Source organism: Quercus robur, chromosome 11 (assembly GCF_932294415.1).
Source record: "Quercus robur chromosome 11, dhQueRobu3.1, whole genome shotgun sequence".
In the NCBI taxonomy this organism is placed as follows: Eukaryota; Viridiplantae; Streptophyta; class Magnoliopsida; order Fagales; family Fagaceae; genus Quercus; species Quercus robur.
Genome location: NC_065544.1, coordinates 54,452,049 through 54,470,314, shown reverse-complemented (window position 1 = coordinate 54,470,314; position 18,266 = coordinate 54,452,049). Strand labels below are relative to the sequence as shown.

The window sequence follows — 18,266 nt, the reverse complement described above, 5'->3', positions numbered from 1 at the left end:
CGGAGAGTTTCACAGTCATTAATAAAATCAACAGAAATTTTAGCATCTTCTTTATTCAAATCTTCAAAGCTAAAAGCATTAAGACACTTAAAATTATCCATTACAGCAGGGATCAAGGATCTCACTTAGAACGTTAATCCAATCAAAGTGAACCTGTTCTGATACCACTTATTTGTTTGTTTAAACCCATGTACACTTAGATTGTTTAACCTAATAAATTAACCAAGTTGTTACTTAAGTTTATTATTCAGATCTAGGTTAAACACATACAATCTTGTCACTTAATGCGGAAAAGTAAAGAAGACAAAGTAATATGATGATCCAGAAAAACCAATGAAACCAACAGTTTCAAGGTAAAAAACTTAGAAAGAATTTAACCTAAACTTCACATGGGCGGCATGAACCACGTGTGCAGTGCGAGACGGTGTGCTCACAAATGGGCTTTATGTAATATACTCATCATTTAGTTTAGTGGTCTTGCTTTAGGTCGCTTAGCTAAGCTGTCACTCTTTAAGCTATTTTCAACCAAATATTGAATGCTCTAGATTCCTGAAAATTCTAAAAGACAACCCTAAACCGACCAACAACTTAATTTATTTATTTTTATCGCATGAAGCATAAGTATAGTTGGCCTGTAGTATCCCCTCACATTATTCATCCGTAATATGATAGACAATATGTTACGACTTACGACATGTGTTTTTCCATGTTCACCAAAGATTAAAGTGCACCTCACTTTCTTTATATACATGATGGGATTAGAGCCTATAGCATCCATTCTATTATAATTGTTTTTTACCACTAGATTAGATATTTTACCAACTATACTAAATTACCTATACAAGTTAATAAATATAAAAAAAATCTCACTTACTTTACTTTTTTTTTTTTTTTCAAAATGATATGGCTTAAAACTAGCACATATTCCTCACACATAAGAAACATTAATTGCTAACAGTAGATTTTGTTTCGCATTCTAGGAGGGGGAGAGAGAAAGAAGTTACATAAAGTACAGGAGAATTATTATTTCACATTCAAATATATAATATTTCATACCATGTCCACATTTTGTAAATGATGTATTGTTGGAAGTGATCTAATCAAAACCCTGAAATACATATACAATAAGAGAAGCAAAATGTACTTGCATTTGGATGTGTCCAATTATTTTTCGTGAAATTAGAACATCTTATTTCAATATATAAATATCCATTATTTTTCATGAAATTGGATTTTCTTTTAATTATTCTTCACAAAGAATTTAGTTTCGAGGCCATCTATAAATTCCAGAGCAGGAGTTCGAGCAATGGTTCCACCCTTGACATTTGTCCACCTATAAAAAAATTTAACAAATATACAGAGAGGATCACGTTCAGTGCGGTGGGATATTACATATTAGTCGCATGTTAAATTTATAGATCCATATTACAATTAAGATTGTATAAAACTGTTTTGAAAGATGTAAAACTAAATATATCTTTATATTTGTCAAAAACCTTGTAACTTAATTGGTACCTCCTAGTTTTTTAATAGATGTATTTAGGGTTCAAATCATCCTTCCTCCAACTATCAAATATTTTTTTTTTCCAAAAAATATTTAAATTTATTGTATTTAATTTGAATTTTAAAGAGATCAATTTCAATTGAGTGGTTTCTTTTATCCCTCGACAAAACGTGCAAAATTTTGTTGCAACAATTGCACAAGTTAGATAATAAAAGTGAGAAAATTACCTATATTTGGTGACCAAAACATGGAGGAATGTAGCCATGAATGATTTAATATACTCCGCCCCTGCACATAGTCTAATTCCTCCTCCAAAAGGCATGAAATTCTTAGATACAACCAATGGGTCTAGATCCTGGTACCATTTATAAAAAATGTTGTCAAGGAGAGTGCCCTTAATGAACAACAATAATATTAGGGAAAAAGGTTTCTAATAACTGGTACCATAATGCGCAACTACATACCTTCCAACGCCATGGATTGAAGGCCAGTGGATCCTTGAATGTGTTTGGGTCTACCTGAAGAGCAGAATTTACCAGCATAATGGCCCAACCAGCTGGAATTGTATATCCTGTATGCGCTTGGCCAAACATGTACACTTAGTAACTGGATATATATATATATATACATACGAAGACTTTGAATCAAATATATGCGTGTGAGAACATACCTTTAAATTCAATATCCTTCAATGCTTTTCGTAATAACCCAGGAGAAACATTTCCCATCCTTAGAACTTCATTGATTACCTATAATTCAACATAACAGAATTTTTGTTTTTATAAGATGACTGAATTCATCAAACAACTCCAAGAGAGACCAGAACGTGTAGAGATTGTAGAACCCACTTGAAATGTAAAAGTCATCGACTTATATTCATCCCATGTGAGTATGGAATTTGGATTCTCTCTATTCTTAAGAATTGCCTCATGCTCATCCTAATAAATGATACATGTTTAGTGTTAGGTTACATCACTACTGTACAACACAACATATATATAGATTGTGGGCAAAAAAAAAAAATGTTTTTTGTACATTTACATACCGTCAACTCTTTTAAAGCTGCAGGATACTCTGCAAGAAACTTCAACGCTAATAATACTGATACTGAAGTCTCAAAGCTAGCAAATAAGATCGCAAAAAGCAGTTGGACGATAAAGTCTTCTGACAAGAACTTCTCCTTTTCCATGTCATCTATAGCTTGATCAAGCAAATTTTCAGATCTTTTTTCAGGTGAAGTGATCTTCTCTTTTACTATTTTTCTCAACATGCTCATTGCTTCTTTTTGTGACTAGCAAATGAAAAGTAAAATGTAAAATTAATGCATGAGTAATTTTTTCAAATTAATAATATTTGGGAAAGTTAACATTTCTTGTTATTTTGATTACCTTTAAACATTTATGGTATGTTGTACCAGGGATATTCAAGGGAAATGACATGAGACATCCTAAGGTATTAGCGAACTTTTCACTCAGTTTTAACTGTAATAGTTTTTCTGCATCATAACTAAAGAATATCCTCGCACTGAAATCAAGAAGCATCTGCAATATCCAAGAAACATAGATATGTCATAACCCAAAGGGCACTACACTCTGAAGGAAATGAGTCTATATCAAGGGAAAGTTGAAAATTACTTCAGAAGCAGCATCTCTCATTTCAACTGAAGGTTGACTTGACCATGTTTGTAGGGTTTTGTTAACAACTTCTTCCATTTGAGGAAGCAACTTTTCCTTAACGGCGTCAGCACCAAGGTGATTCAATGTGATGCTTCTTATGTACTTGTGGACATTACCAACTGCACTTATCCTATTTTCGCCTTCCATCCCTATAAACTTGGCAAATGTATCCAAGTACCACATTTCTACTAACCTTCCTTCTTGTTTAACAATGTAATGGTTGAATTCAAGATCTGTTGATAGTACTATAGGCCGACCAACCAAACTAGATCGAAATATTGGTCCATATCTAAGAGAGAGAAAAAAGATAAAGAATTATAATTTGATTTTTCAGGTTCAGGCGGAAAAAGTGAAAATAGCAAAGGGGGAGTTTGTTAGGTTCTAAAGACTTAGTATTTATGTATTTAAAACTCTAATTTGTATTGTTGGCAAACCATGATCAAAACAATGTGTTTAGAAGTGTTTTAGACTTGCTCAAAGTTGTGCATTTATGTAAAGTTGGAATCGAGCTAATGCAGAAAAGTTTTATGCATTTCGGCCTGGCTCGATCGATCGAAGCTCGGGCAGAATGTTTTTTTTCTGCATATTTTCCAACTCAACCCTAGTTGTTTTAAAACGTTTTAGGGTTTTTTAATTTGTCCTAAGTATAAAAGGCAAACCCTAGCCACGTTTTAGTGTTGTTCATATTGCGGTTTGTGTAAATCTCTTGTGAGATCTAGATGAGCTTTCCTTTACACAAACTTAGGGTTTTCAAGGAGAAGATTTATCTACACCTTGATGATCAACTCGGTTGCTGCCATTGAAGCTTAAAGAAAACACAGCAAGTGTGCTTGTATCTGGTGGTGAATCCAAGAAAGAAGGAGTCTGTGGATTCGGAGCTTGCACGTGGTCGTGCCAGTAAGTTCTATTAGTTGGTAGCAATAAGAAGTCGAGTGTGGGGGTTTGTAAGTCTTATTGTATGAACTTCGATTCTTTCAAGATAGTGGATTCAAGTTTACTTTGAGGATAGTTAGGTCAAATCCTCCCCAGGTTTTTACTGGTTTGGTTTCCTGGGTGATCATATCTTGTGTTATTTATCTTTCCACTGCTTTGCATGATATGATCTTTGTTATTGTGATAACCTAGATTTGTTAAATTGAACTAAGTAACAACTTGACTAATTATCTAGGTTAAATCAATTGTTTTAAGGGGTCTAAAAACTATTATAAAGTTTTGACAATGGAGAAAAAGAAGGAAAATATCGTTATCTTTCAAAAGTTGTGATACTAAATAAAAGCTAATAAGACCTCAAATAATTTATGTAATATTTTTTTTCTCCTTCATAAAATATTTTTTAATAACCAAAACAATATTTGAGATGATTACATAGCAACATAAATTTAGGTAGGATTTATTTAGTTTCTATCTAACTGTTAAAATTTTTTTAATTTATACCAGTAATTTTAACTTGGAACAAAAATTTGTAACAAGACTTATTTAAAGCCACCAAAAAAAAAAAAAAAAAAAACCCTTAACAAATAAATAAAATATATATCATCGTTTTTGTGAATTCTCTTATATTAAAATAGAATTCAATATATACATTCTCATTGATCTTAAAAACTGTATATATGTTTGAGTGCAATTGCATTTATATATATATATATATATATATATATATATATATATATAGTTTGTAGAAAGAAAAAATTAATTAAGTTATTTTAATTTAGTTCTATATGATGTGATGGTTAAAGAGACTATTCACAAGTTATAGTTATATGACTTTTTAATGAGTTATATAACTTATTTAAATAATACACTTAGATAATCTTATAAATTACCTTAAAATAAATTGAAAAAAAAGTATTTCAAAACATACTTGGAAGCAAACTTTTTTGAAATATGAATTTTTTGCTCCACTGGGGCTTCGGGGGATCATTCCCACCAAAGCTCGCTCATCTGGCTGAACTGGCTCTGTAAAGACTTAATTATTTCACTAACCAAGATGTGTGATCTCTACTAATTCTAAACTAATAATACTCTTAGTGTTGACCTAATCATCGATGTACCTTTATTCTAGGTAGCACTAAAGTTTCTTATTTCTCTTACAAGAGGATAATTTCTCAGCAAGAATCAATTTTGTTTGATCAAGCTAGACAACCCCCTTATTGTTCCATCTCTTTTTTAAACTACCACCCACACTATACAAGGCCATTGTGTATATATCTAAGTGAGTGTATATATCTAAGTGACTAAGTCTTCAATTACTGAATTTTTGGAGTAGTTGGCATAACAATGAGATGAGTTAATGCATGTGACCAGCAAAAGAAAGAAGAGTTCACTGCTACTCATATTATCTAGCTATGCTTGTTTTAAGTTGATACAAGACGCATACATATACTTAAATACATAAATATAAACTTGTAGATAATGATATATACTATAAAGACACACATTTGCAGTTATCAAAAATAAAATAAAAACAATATAAACGGATACAATTATTAGCATGCAACCTTTGAGCTCTCTTTTTGATAAATGCATGAAGGTCTAGAGAGTCACTTGGAACAATCAACTGAAGGGTTTCTCCAATAAGAGGTAGACCCATGGAACCAGGAGGGAGGACTCCATTGCACTTTGGATTGCTCCATTTGTTTAGCCAGTAAGTCAAATATACGACCAGTACTGCTACAATACATAATCCAATTATCCACTTTTTTTTTTAGATTTGGTTAAAATTATTGTGTAGAACCCTTAAATAGCAAGCAATGGTTTGATTGGTGGATTTATATATATAAGCGAAGAAGTCTTGTGAGAACTACTGGAACAAGACAGATTCCACTTAATCAACCGGTCATAATTAATAAACTCTTTTAACATAGAGTACTTGTTTTTTGAGACGAACATCAATATATAGTATTTGATTCTTGATTAATTAATGATGCTTTGGTCAACTATATTAAGATTATATTTAGATTTTGATCCGTAAGACATTATCTTTCTTTTCAATAAATTCATATAAAATATCAATTTCCATTATGACTTTCGGCTGTTACTACAACCTGTTGAGCTTAGTTTTTACTTGCTAGCCTCCTCCGTTGACCAGAGATGCAGATATATATACAACAGAAGTATATGCCCTCCTTTTATTTTATTTTTTGGTATAGGTGCCCTTGGCCAGTAACTAAAATATAAGACTAACACTGCAACAATACATAATCAAATTGTCGGCATTTCTTGTAGATTTGGTTGAATATATTGTATATTTAGTACCCTGATCAGAAGCATGCAAGTAGGGGTTTGGTTGGTAGATCTCTCAGCTCTCACTCTTAGAAATGGATGTGATATATAAGAATTAAGAAGTGAAGAAGTCTTATTGGAAATATAAATTTTTGTTTAAAAAATTAGTTTTTTTTTTTTTTTCATTTTTTATATAAAGTTTGTAAAAGTATTTTCTAAACGAATTTCCCAAAGGCATCCGTTAACAAAATATGTTAAGATACAGTTCATGTAATGTAACTTTGGCCTAATTAAAACTTACCACCTCAATTAAAACTCCAAAAAGCTCCAACTCCGATCGAGCACACACATCCATCCCAAAATCATTGATCCATCAAAACTCAAAACCTAATGCTGCGGTAACATGATTATAAACATTCCCGCAGCCATAAGGAGGTCATGTTGTGGTAGATATAGAAGTATAGGAGAGTCAACTCACAATTCATCTTCTTGACCATATTTTTGTTGATGATGTCTACGTTTCGTCTTCTATTTGTTTCTTAAGTAACTAGTTAATTAACTGGGTCTTCGGATTGTTCAAACTGAAGAGAATAAAAAATCTACTAATTAACTGATTTTTCTATCTTGTTGTTCTTTATCAGTTTTTAGGTAGCAAATTACAACTGTTTACATAAGTTTCTGTTATGTTTAGACAAATGCAAAGAAACAGTACAACTGATTGTCTGTTATGTGTGTACCAACTTTTAAAAAAATAATTGCACTAATAATGCTATGAAATATGTTCTTATTTGTTTGTATTATGTTTGTATGGTAAATTTTCCTTCTGCTTTCATAAATTTTCGGCGGGGATGAACTAGATTTCATTTTAGGTGAAAATTACCAATGCATTTTATATAATAAAACTTCAGCTCTTCACAAAAACGAGATTTCCCGTGTGCTTTTTAATTACAGTAACAAAGCTTTTGGCTAAGACATTTAGGGGCGTCAATGTTTGACCCAACCCGCAAACACGACATGAACCCAACATGGGTTTTTGCAGGTTAGGGTTGGGTCTTAACAGATTTGGGTCATAAACGGGTTGACCCGAAAACAACACGATAAGAAATAAGTCATAAGAGGGTCAACCCGCATGACTCGCAATAGACACGTTTGATACGTCAATTTATTTGTATCAACCTAAAATGACCCATTTAACACAACTTATTTAACTTATATAAAAAAAAACAAATATTCATTTTATTTTAGATTTGTCAAATACATTTTTATATCCAGCCTATATTTTAAACTTAAAATGAAGAGCGTGTAATTACATAAAACTTAAAAGTATAATTGGAAATTGTAACTTTACAAATTTTACATACCCTAATATGATTGGAAATTGAACTATATTATTTTGAATGTGGGTTGAAAACTTGAAGTGTATGTACTACTTTTGGGATGTAAAAAATATTTATTTATAGATGGATATTATATTTAATATTAACTATTAAGTTGGTTGAAATGAGTTATGTCACATTCTTATTAACCAACACGACCTGTTTATTAAGTATGTTAAGTGGGTTGGGTCAAGTTAACCCGCCTCATTAACAGGTTGAGTTAAGGTTGAAGGATCATGACACAATTATTAAATGGATTGGATTAGGGTTGAGTCATTTAGTCGAATACCCCTACCTCGACATGACATGAACCCGACATGCTAATCTGAATTGACACCCCTAGACATATTCTAGACCCATTTTCACTACAACCATAAGAGTGTGATATTTGTTCATTTCCTTTTGCAGTTATTGCTAGAAAAATTTAGAATCTGCCTAGCACAAGTTAAGGACCACGCTTGTTGAAAATTACTCATACGATGAGACGGACTTCCATGATAAGAATAAAGAAGGGCGTGTTTCCTTTGTCAAGGGAAAAAGCTTGTTATACACATACTGTGCTTTATAACTGAAAACATGATTCAAAGTCATGTTTTCAAGTTATTAAAACACAGTGCCTATAAAACACATTGTGAGCTCTTCAACTGGTTCAAAATGTAGCTCAAAATTTTTTTTTTTTTTTTTTTTTTTTTTTATTATAAACTTCTACTCTTTGTGGGTACTGGTGAATATATTGCATAAAATAAAAGAGGCACGTTCTTGTAAAATGATAATAATAATAAGACGGCATGTTTATGCCTAATTGTCAAAATAGATTATTATTTAGATAAATTACTAACTCTAACAATTTTTTATATCCCTATATAACCTTGGCCAGTTAGTCACCCTTAAAAAAAAAAATACCTGATTTTGTCACTTGTTGGGTATATAAGTGTGAGTGAAATCTCACATTGAATAATATGATAAGAAGAATACATGATTAATATAGCATAGTTAAGTTCATAACCATTAAGCTTAAGTCGTTTGGGTTAAGTGGTTAATATAACACAATTAAGTTCATACCCACTAAACTTAGGCCGTTTGGATTAATATAACACGGTGCATCCTGTGAATATATTGCATAAAATAAGAGAGGCATGCTCTTGTCCAAATAATAATAATAATAATAATAAGACGGCATGTTTATGCCTGAATTGTCAAAATAGATTATTATTTAGATAAATTACTAACTCTAACATTTTTTATATCCCTATATAACCTTGCCAGTTAGTTACCCTTAAAAAAAACTCCTGACTTTGCCACTTGTTGAGTATACAAGTGTGAGTGAAGTCACACATTAAATAATGATTAGAAAAATGTGTGGTTAATATAATATAGTTAAGTTCATACCCATTGATGAGCTTAAGTTAGCTAGGTCATTTGGATTAAGTAGTTAATATAACATAGTTAAGTTCATACCCATTGGTTGGGTTAAGGGATGTCTCTATATGCCACCCCATTGCTATAAGCAGATTTACCCAAAATATTTATTATACTAACTAAAGCTATTTATCTCCCCACTACTATATGCTGCCACTACTATAAGCATAGTCCTACCCAAGGTATTTACCCAAAATATTTATTATATTAACTAAACATATTTATCTCCCCACTACTATAAGCATCTTTATCTAAAATATTTATTATATTAACTAAAGGTATTTATCTACAAGCTGTCAAAATCAAAGCATGGGTTCTATTAAATAATTAAATTCATCATTTCTTAAAAAGTTAAGATTTTATATAGAATTTTATTAGTTGTTAAAGTCAAAGCATATCTCCAACATAGTCTTACCCAAAAAATTTATTATATTAACTAAAGGGTATTTATCTCCCCACTACTATATGCTACCACTACTATAAGCATGCTACTACAAGCATAGTCTTACCCAAGGTATTTACCCAAAATATTTATTACGTTAACTAACGGTATTTATCACCCCACTACTGTAAGCATATTTACCCAACATATTTATTATATTAACTAGAGGTATTTATCTCCCCACTACTATAAGCTACCACTACTATTAGTTAGTGTTAACAGTCACGACGATCCCGTTCCCGACAATTCCCATTCGTGACGATCTCAACGATTTCGACGATTCCCATTCACGACGATCTCAACGATTCCGATTCCCATTGGCGACGATCTCGATGATTCTGATTCCCGTTGGCGACGATCCTCAACAATTCTGATTCCCATTCGCGACGCTGATTCCCATTCGTGACGATCCTCCCTTCGTCGTGGCCTTTGTTTGGAATCGGTAAGTTTTTATTTTTTATTTTATTTTATTTTTCACCTTCCCTTTTCACTTTTATGTTTATTTTTCTACAAATGATAAATTTTCTTGTTTTAAAGGACTTGAACAGTATACATATCAATTGTTGTTCTCCTACTTGTCTGAAATGTTACTCGGTATATGAAATACCTCATTATTCTATCTAAAGAGACAAAACAGGGGTTTGGCTGTATATTCAATGATTTTCCTATTACACATGTTATGTGTTTGTTGTTTTGTCCAAGTGAAGAATGAGAAGAGTTGTTCTTCATAAGTCAATTAATAGTTGGTGGGTGATGTACATAGTTTTTTTTTTTTTTTTTTTTTTTTTTTTTTTTTTTTTTTTTTGAAGTGAAAGATTGAAATTTTTATTGGTGCCAAACTACAAAAATTGTTATATAATAGATCACGTATTATAGCTATTGGGTTACTATTCTTTTGTTTGTTGAGTTCGTCTGCTGCCTTGTTGTTTTGTTTGTTTAGTTCATCCAAATACTTGGTTTAATAGTAATGGAGGATTTGGAGCTAACATTTCTATAATTTGGTAAAAGAAAAAAAAAAAAGGTGAAAATTTTATAGTGTTGTTAAGTGGTATGAATACTTTCGAATTCGGTTAGGCAGTTCTTGGTATCTCTAATTAAAAGTTTTATCACAGCTTTCAAGGCAGAAGAATGCAACTTCCATTTTTTGGTCCCGCTTGGTAGCTCTTTAAAAATGATCCAGGACTGGTGGGAAGACAAGGATTGGAATCAACGGTATGGTTTCCTATGAGTACTGTTGTTGTGTTCTGTTTTGGTTTGCAAGATTAAACAATTTTTGTTTGTTTTTTTGTTTGTAGTTGTAGGGTTATGCATTAATTAAATGAATATTTATAGTTGACTTGAAGATTGGATGTTAATGTGAGGATTTATAGCTGTAGATTATTGTGATTTATAAAGGGGTTTATGGGTTTGCACATTGTTTAAGTGTTGAGATATTTCACAGTTTTAATAAATTCTGTGGTTTTTTCATTGTTTGCTTATGGGTCTTGAAGGTGGAACTTCAAGAGATGCTAATCAAAATGAAGAGCATGACATACCTGATGTTGATCTTGATATGGATTATGATATGTAGAGTTCATAACAATTGTCTTAAATGTTGTGTATTTGTCTAAGTAGCAATTGTTTTGTACTTATCTTGAACTTGATATAGATATTGATGTGGTTATTTTTTGTGTTGAGTTAGTAGTTGTTGTGTTCAAATTTAGCACTTGTGAATTGCTTGATATGGATAATGGTGTAGACTATGATATGTAAAGTTAGTAGTAATTGTTATTGAGATGTTTTGTACTTATCTTGAACTTGATATGAATATTGATGTGGTCATTTGTTGTATTGAGTTAGTAGCAATTGTATTCAAATTTTGCACTTGTGAATTGCTTGATATGGATAATGGTGTGGACTTTGATGTTAAGTTAGTAACAATTGTATTTATCTTTCATGTCAATACATAGTTTCAAAAAATGCCCAAAAATGACAAATACACTCATAATATACCGAGGTATGAGATAGCAAGATTGGATAGAATGAGGCAAAACCAAGAGATAATTGATGCTTTGGGATTGAAGCACATCTCAACTTCTCTAAAGGATTCTGCTTAGTCCAATTGTGCAAAATGGAAAAAAAGTAGAGCTAATGTTGTGGCAGATAATGATTATGTACCACCTCTTGGTGACGAAGGCAAACATAAATGTGGGACAAAGGCACTTGCTGTTAGGGTTGATGAGGAAGTGCGTGTTTTTTCATTTTCTTAAACCTTAGTATATTGCATGTTGTAATTAATTAAGTATATCTATCTAACACTTGAATGTTAATTAATCAAACAAATAATAATGACGGTCAAGTTCCTGAATTGGCAAAAATCTTCAAAGATGTTCATTTCAATCCAAATACAAATATGTGGATACACCATGAGGATGAAGCGACATATATATGTGTATCATTCCATTCCTATCATTCCATCCCTATCATGTTTGTAAAGCTATAACATATGTAGTATTAATGTTGTGATTGTTTGTTTTTTTCTCTCTTTTAAATGATAGGAAAATATTTTCAAAGTGCAAGCGGATCATTGTCAAGATCCTAATGCAATTCCCCTAACACAAGAGGAGATCTCAAACTTGGTTTTTAAGAAAAAGTCTGGTATTGTAAAAGTACTGAGCATGAGACCTTCATCTTCTCTAGTAACCACCGCCTCGTCTAATTCCTTGGTGGAGTATATCCAACGGTTAGAAAATGAGATAATTGAGCTCAAAGAGGCAAGAGCTAGGGACCAAGAGGAGCGAGTTAAGGACCAAGAGGAGCGAGCTAGGGACCAAGAGGCGCGAGCTAAGCAAGAAGAGGTCCAAAAGAATATTCTTAACTTTTTGAGGAGTAAGGGATGCTCTTACCTATGGGGGTGGTTCGACTTCAAGTTAAACCACTTTTTGGTTAGTACTTTATTTTAGTAATTGACCCGACTTCAAGTTATAACATAGTTAATGTTTTTACTTTACGATTTTAATGTAGTATTGTTTTTATATTTGTGCAGATTTCTTATTGGTGGCTTTTAGGGGATTTACTTTTGGCATTACTTGAAGACATATGAGGACATCTTCCGTTAGTTCTAATTATATTATACTGCCCTTTTTGTATTGTTATAAAACATCTTGAGTTATTGTATGAATCTTTTTTTATAAATGTGTTGTTGAAATAAATGTGTTATTCAAATGTGAGGTTTTAATAATGTAATGACAGGTTACAGGTTAATATCAAAGCCATGAAAAAAATAAAAACAGAAAATAAGTTTTAGTGACGAATTTTTTTGTCACAAATACAAAAAATTGTTTTAGTGACAAAATATTTTATCGCTAAATGTAGCAAAATTTTGTAAGAAATGGTTTTAGTGACGAAAATTTTCATCGCAATATGTGCCTGGATTTTCTTAAAAATAGTTTTACTGACGAACTTTTTCGTCACTATATGTACCCAAACATAGTTTTAGTGACAAAATTATTCGTCACTAAATATGATTTAATAAAATAAAATTTTTTTAGTGACGAAATATTTTTGTCACTAAATAGTGTTTTTAGTGAGGAAAACATTTAGCGACGAAAATTAAGTGACGAAACGTTTTCGTCGCTAAAAGTTTTTTTTTTTTTTTTTTTTTTTTTTTTTTTTTTTTTTTTTTTTTTTTTATAAAATCAAATCGGACTTTTAGTGTTGAAATTTTTCGTCGCCAGGACTTTTAGTGACAGGGTTTCAGTGACGAAATGAGTTTCATCACTAAAAATCCAATTTCGTCACTAAAGGTTCTTAGTGACGAAAAACTGGACTTTTAGTGACGAATTTTTTCGTCACTGAAAATACATTTTGTTGTAGTGGTTGTTCATTTATACCCCTAAACACTTAGATTGTTTAACTTAATTAGTTAACCAAGTTGATACTTAAGTTTATTATTCAGATTTAGGTTAAGCACAAACAATCATATCACATAAAGCGGAATAATAAAGAAAAACAAGCAATATAATGACCTAGGAAAACCAATGAAACCGTCATGTTTCAAGGTAAAAAACCTAGGGAAGATTTAACTTAAACTATCCTCACGGCAACAATTTCACTAAATAGAATGGAAGTGTTTACAATAGATTTTTCCCTAATTCTAAAACTACCTCTTATAGTACTTGCTCATGTGACCACACGTAACTTCGAATCCACAGACTCTTCTATCTTAATTCATCACACATAAACACCCCTGTTTGTTAGTTTGAGTTCCCACTCAAAGTTTTAGATCATCAGCAGTAGTTAATCTTTGTAACAGCAACTTTAGATCTACTGGTTCTAATAATGTGTAGATGGAATTCCGGTAGTGACTTTGAAAAGAGAAGGTACGGTACCTTTTAGATCTCAAAATAGCACCTCCAAAGTCATAACAAAACATGCCTTAAGGTTTCTTTTAAATACTAGAAGAATTAGATCTGAAACCCTAATGACTTAATGGGCTTAAAGGACTAATGGGCTTTAATTAATTTCTGTAGATCCGTGTCTCGATCAGTCAAGCAAGGCAGTTTTTGAAATCTTGAACCTATAGCTTCCTTTTTCCTGTATTCTGACTTGTAGCATCATGAGTATTGTCTAATATACCCTATAGACTTAGAAATCTATATCTAGACAAGTTTCTGCTCACGGTTTGCCAATTGTTCGAAATTTTTAGAACCTAACAATCTCCCTATTTGGCAATCCGTGACAAAACTTACATACAAAATGAAATGCTCAAATACAAGAATAACTCAATTACAATAAAATGCCCAAATACATGACAAACTCCAATCTAAGACTTCTAACCCAAAAGTTGCAAAAAGAGGCAGAAGGTCTTGATCAGAATGTATCTGTCTTTTTTGAAACACTCAAAAAAGCACATCAACACATATGTGGAAATAAAGACAGATAAACAATATGAATCACCATGATAACAAATATACAACAGCAAAAATAAACATGCAAACTAACTCTCCCCCTAAGTTAGAAACATAAAAATTAAAAAAAAAAAAAAAAAAATTATTTTCTCCCCCTTTCCCAAAAAAAAAAAATCATCACCCCCTAAATAAAAACAGTTGAAAAATATTTTAAACATGATCCCAATTTTCATCTATTTTCACCCCTTTTGTCACAAATTGACAAAGATAACCCAATTAGAAGGTAGATAGAAAACATGTACAATAGAGGTCAAGAGAAAATAGAGAATCAAGGAAACACGAATGAAATCAGCTCTGTAGAAAATAGAGGCAACTCCTCCTATGAAGAACAACATAGGTTTTAAAAATAGCTTTCTCCTCTTATAAAAATAGGAAAAACAAAACAAGTTTTTGGGGAAATTTTAGGAGGTGGGGAAAAATAAAGAAACACAAACTAAACTTAAAAAAATAAGTTGAGGATACACATTAATATAACTATCTTCTCTTTCAATATATGCAAACTTGACATTGTGTGACCCATAAACAGATGCATGCAAACACTCTAGGCACAATCAGTTAAGACTATACAATATAGATCTCAATAATATATGTTAGGACATATGTGATTCACTTGTTAGGAATATATGTCACTATTTTGTGTAATTGGCTTATTCTTTGACAAAACACACTTTACTTGTATTTAGGTAGATCTAGGATGTGTTTAATATTTCAAGAAACTGTGTTTCAAGATCAAGTGTTAAAGACATGCAAGTCCGTCCAAGATTCAAGTTGAAGAAGTGTTGTTCATTAAATCTCGACAGCTAGCTCGACAGCTAGCTATCCATCAAGCTTAAGAAGCTGTTCCAGCCCCGAGACTCGACAACTGCTCGACAACACCTCGACACACAGCTATCTATCGAGCTTTATGAAAAACAGAATTCCAGTTCTATTTTGACTCTAATCCGTGATTATGTGTTTGAGCCTTCTTTTCTTCTAACCCTAGACATATAAAAGGATTATTTTAAGGGCCGTCAAAGTGTACACAAGTGTTAAGCAAAGTTTGTTCTAGCAATTTGTAACCAGAGACAAAGTTTTGCCCTAGTTCATCATTCTTGTGAAGAAGTTGCTGTGTATGTGCATCGTAGGGTTTTGTGACCAAGTATTTTCTTGATCTTCATCGTTGGGATGAACTGAAGAACTTTGCAGCCAACAACCTTCTTTAGTTGGTGATTGAAGTCGCATACTGGGATCCGCGCATTAGTTAATCACGTACTTGGGAGTCGTGCATCAAAAGGGAAATTGTCACTACAGAACAAGTACAATTGGTTATTGGGGTAAGGGTTCAACTGTAGGTTGGTATAAGGTATTGAGATTCCTTTACTTGTAACCACTTGTTTTGATAATAGTGGAATTTCGGGAGTGGTGACCTGAAAATCACCCAGTGGGGTTTTTGCCGTTAGGTTTTCCCCATTCGTAAACAAATCACTGTGTTATTTATTTTCCGCTGCATAATTAGTTTATTGGTGACATTTTTGTGCTACCACACGCTTTTCATGTTAATTTGATTAATTAATAAACTTGGCTAATTAATCAATTAATTTATCACAAGGGGTCAATTCGTTTTTGGGCTACCAAGATAAAAATTCAGCATGCAATGTGTTTTCATGTGTCAAGATATTTTGTAAACTCAAATCAACCTCAAGAGTAGAGAAAATATTTGCACATTTATTATCCACCCTATAAAATAAATAAAAAAACAAACAAATTTTCTGCTTTTCACAAATAAAAAATTGCATATACTAAAATGTACTTGACTTAAAAATTAATCAATCAATTTTTAAATCAAGTTGAGTACCCAATTTAGCAAAATCCATGTATATTGTGTTTGAAACTAATCTATGAGAGATATGATAGCAAAAATGCAAGAAAGATAAAGAAAATAATGTAATGCATGTGAATCCAAACACAAATGATGCATGAAAAAACTGATCGATCAAGAATCTAAAAACTGAAAATTTTCCAGTTTTGATAGGTCGAACATCGATCAAGCATCCATCAAGAGAGGCAGAGAATTTTGAACACAAAAGCTCATAGTTTTGATCGGTCTAACAATGAAAATTTTAAAACTTTAAAAATCTGAAAATTTTATGCAAAAGAACAACATTAAGAGTAGTTTTTGAGACTCAATGCAGATGCACATGATCTAGAAAAGTTTTAAAAACATGATGCCACTCAGATGCAAATATCAAAACCAATCAAGAAGTTGAAAACAAAGATTTTAAACTTCTAAACACATTTTTCTTCAAATTCCCAACCAAAACAAAAAATTTACATTTACACATCAAATCATATGCAATTAAAGATGACTAGATTAGTCAACACACAATCATACGTACAGAATTTAGCAAAGAATTGCGTGTAGTGTGTGTAACTAGCATGAGTAAAAAGTATAGGAAATGTGATATGTAGACAGCAATCAAACAAGCTTTCTACATCATCAATCACATTAGTTTGAAAGTGGCTATCACCTAAAGAGTTGCATCATATAACTTTCACATCAACTAGAAAGCACGCTTGCAATCATATAAAAGTATTTTGATTCTTTTTTCTTTTTATTATTCTTTTTTTTTTCTTTTGAGCACAATCAAAGATATCATGCATGGGCATGTGAGAGATACAAAAGAAATACCCATGTGACAAATTTTTTTTTTTTTTTTAAATAACACCTTGTTTTATCTTACTTTGCAAGTGTTACACCTTATCGAGCTCGGTTTTTATGATTTGCACACAGGTATTCATGATTGGTGAGTAACAAAGCTGAGATAGTTATTTGTGCATATTTTTTAGGATTTTCTAGTCCTTGTGATCAAAAGAATGTGACATCAAAATCCAGATAATTTGTTTAAAGACTATAAACAACTCACACAATTAAGCACTAAAAAGCACAAACTTGCAAAGTGCAAAAAGTAGCTTATCAAAGCTAAACAAGATACACAATCATGAAATGTAAGTTTCATTGGCCAATCTTAATTACATGCTTAGAGGTGTGCAATACAAAAAAATAAAAATATTTTTATGTTTTTATGTTATGACCAAAAATCGAAAAGCACAAATTATGCTAAATGAATAAAATGCAACAACAATGCATGGCAGTGCGCAACTAAGCTATAGAGGATACACAAACAAAAAACATCAGTTTATTAATTAACCCATGAGTACATATATAATCTAGTATATACTCATACAAAATCAGAAATAGTTTATGCACTCAGTTATACAATACGTATTTTTCAAGTTTCTCCACAATATCAAGCATGTTCTAAGTCAAGAGAGAAATAATATAATTCATGTAACCCTCAAGAAAAATAAAACAAGACTCAAAATAAAATATTTTTGTCATTTTGCAAGTTTTCAATGTTTTTGTATTTTTTTTTTTTTTTTTTTTTTTGGTTATAAACAAAACAACCTAAGAAAATAAAACAACCAAAAATTGAAAGAAAACATGTCCACAAATAATTGAAAAAATTATATCAAGAACAAGTAAACAACACTCACCTTAGCAAATCTTTTCTCACCCATATAGCACACATCTTTGGTTTTGTGGGTGAAAAACCATGAAAAACAGAGTGTATTTGAGAAATTATACAATTCTTTTAAGAGACATAGAAATCCTGCAATTTCCTTTCACAAGCCAACAAG

The 18,266-nt window shown here is 31.6% G+C and overlaps 2 protein-coding genes and 1 long non-coding RNA gene across 3 annotated transcripts; 2 read left to right on the top strand and 1 right to left on the bottom strand.

Annotated features, from left to right (window-relative positions):
• Positions 1-1,010: 1,010 nt before the first annotated feature.
• LOC126705983 (cucurbitadienol 11-hydroxylase-like) lies at positions 1,011-6,026 on the bottom strand. Its single transcript, XM_050405222.1, has 9 exons — positions 5,679-6,026; positions 3,139-3,469; positions 2,893-3,045; positions 2,550-2,795; positions 2,353-2,442; positions 2,175-2,253; positions 1,969-2,075; positions 1,732-1,859; positions 1,011-1,333 (listed from the first exon to the last, which is right to left on the bottom strand). The coding sequence occupies exons 1-9, from the start codon at positions 5,768-5,770 to the stop codon at positions 1,240-1,242; spliced, it is 1,320 nt and encodes a 439-aa protein (XP_050261179.1). The 5' UTR covers positions 5,771-6,026; the 3' UTR covers positions 1,011-1,239.
• Positions 6,027-9,657: 3,631 nt separating this feature from the next.
• Positions 9,658-11,337, top strand: LOC126705985 (uncharacterized). Its single transcript, XR_007648485.1, has 3 exons — positions 9,658-10,081; positions 10,752-10,851; positions 11,130-11,337. It is a non-coding gene; the product is annotated as an uncharacterized LOC126705985 (long non-coding RNA).
• Positions 11,338-11,738: 401 nt separating this feature from the next.
• LOC126705984 (uncharacterized) lies at positions 11,739-12,843 on the top strand. Its single transcript, XM_050405223.1, has 4 exons — positions 11,739-11,864; positions 11,957-12,070; positions 12,177-12,563; positions 12,665-12,843. Exons 2-4 carry the CDS (start codon positions 12,032-12,034, stop codon positions 12,719-12,721), a joined length of 483 nt encoding a protein of 160 aa, XP_050261180.1. The 5' UTR covers positions 11,739-11,864; positions 11,957-12,031; the 3' UTR covers positions 12,722-12,843.
• Positions 12,844-18,266: the final 5,423 nt, after the last annotated feature.

Bases quoted from the DNA above. Each gene is read 5' to 3' on its own strand.
- LOC126705983 (XM_050405222.1), bottom strand. From the start codon at position 5,770: ATGGGTCTACCTCTTATTGGAGAAACCCTTCAGTTGATTGTTCCAAGT. The intron at 3,470-5,678 runs GTTGCATGCTAA...TCTCTCTCTTAG, and splicing joins ATCAAAAAGAGAGCTCAAAG to ATATGGACCAATATTTCGAT. The intron at 2,254-2,352 runs GTGGGTTCTACA...GTTGAATTATAG, and splicing joins CGATGACTTTTACATTTCAA to GTAATCAATGAAGTTCTAAG.
- LOC126705984 (XM_050405223.1), top strand. From the start codon at position 12,032: ATGTGGATACACCATGAGGATGAAGCGACATATATATGT. The intron at 12,071-12,176 runs GTATCATTCCAT...TTTAAATGATAG, and splicing joins ATGAAGCGACATATATATGT to GAAAATATTTTCAAAGTGCA. The intron at 12,564-12,664 runs GTTAGTACTTTA...ATATTTGTGCAG, and splicing joins TCAAGTTAAACCACTTTTTG to ATTTCTTATTGGTGGCTTTT.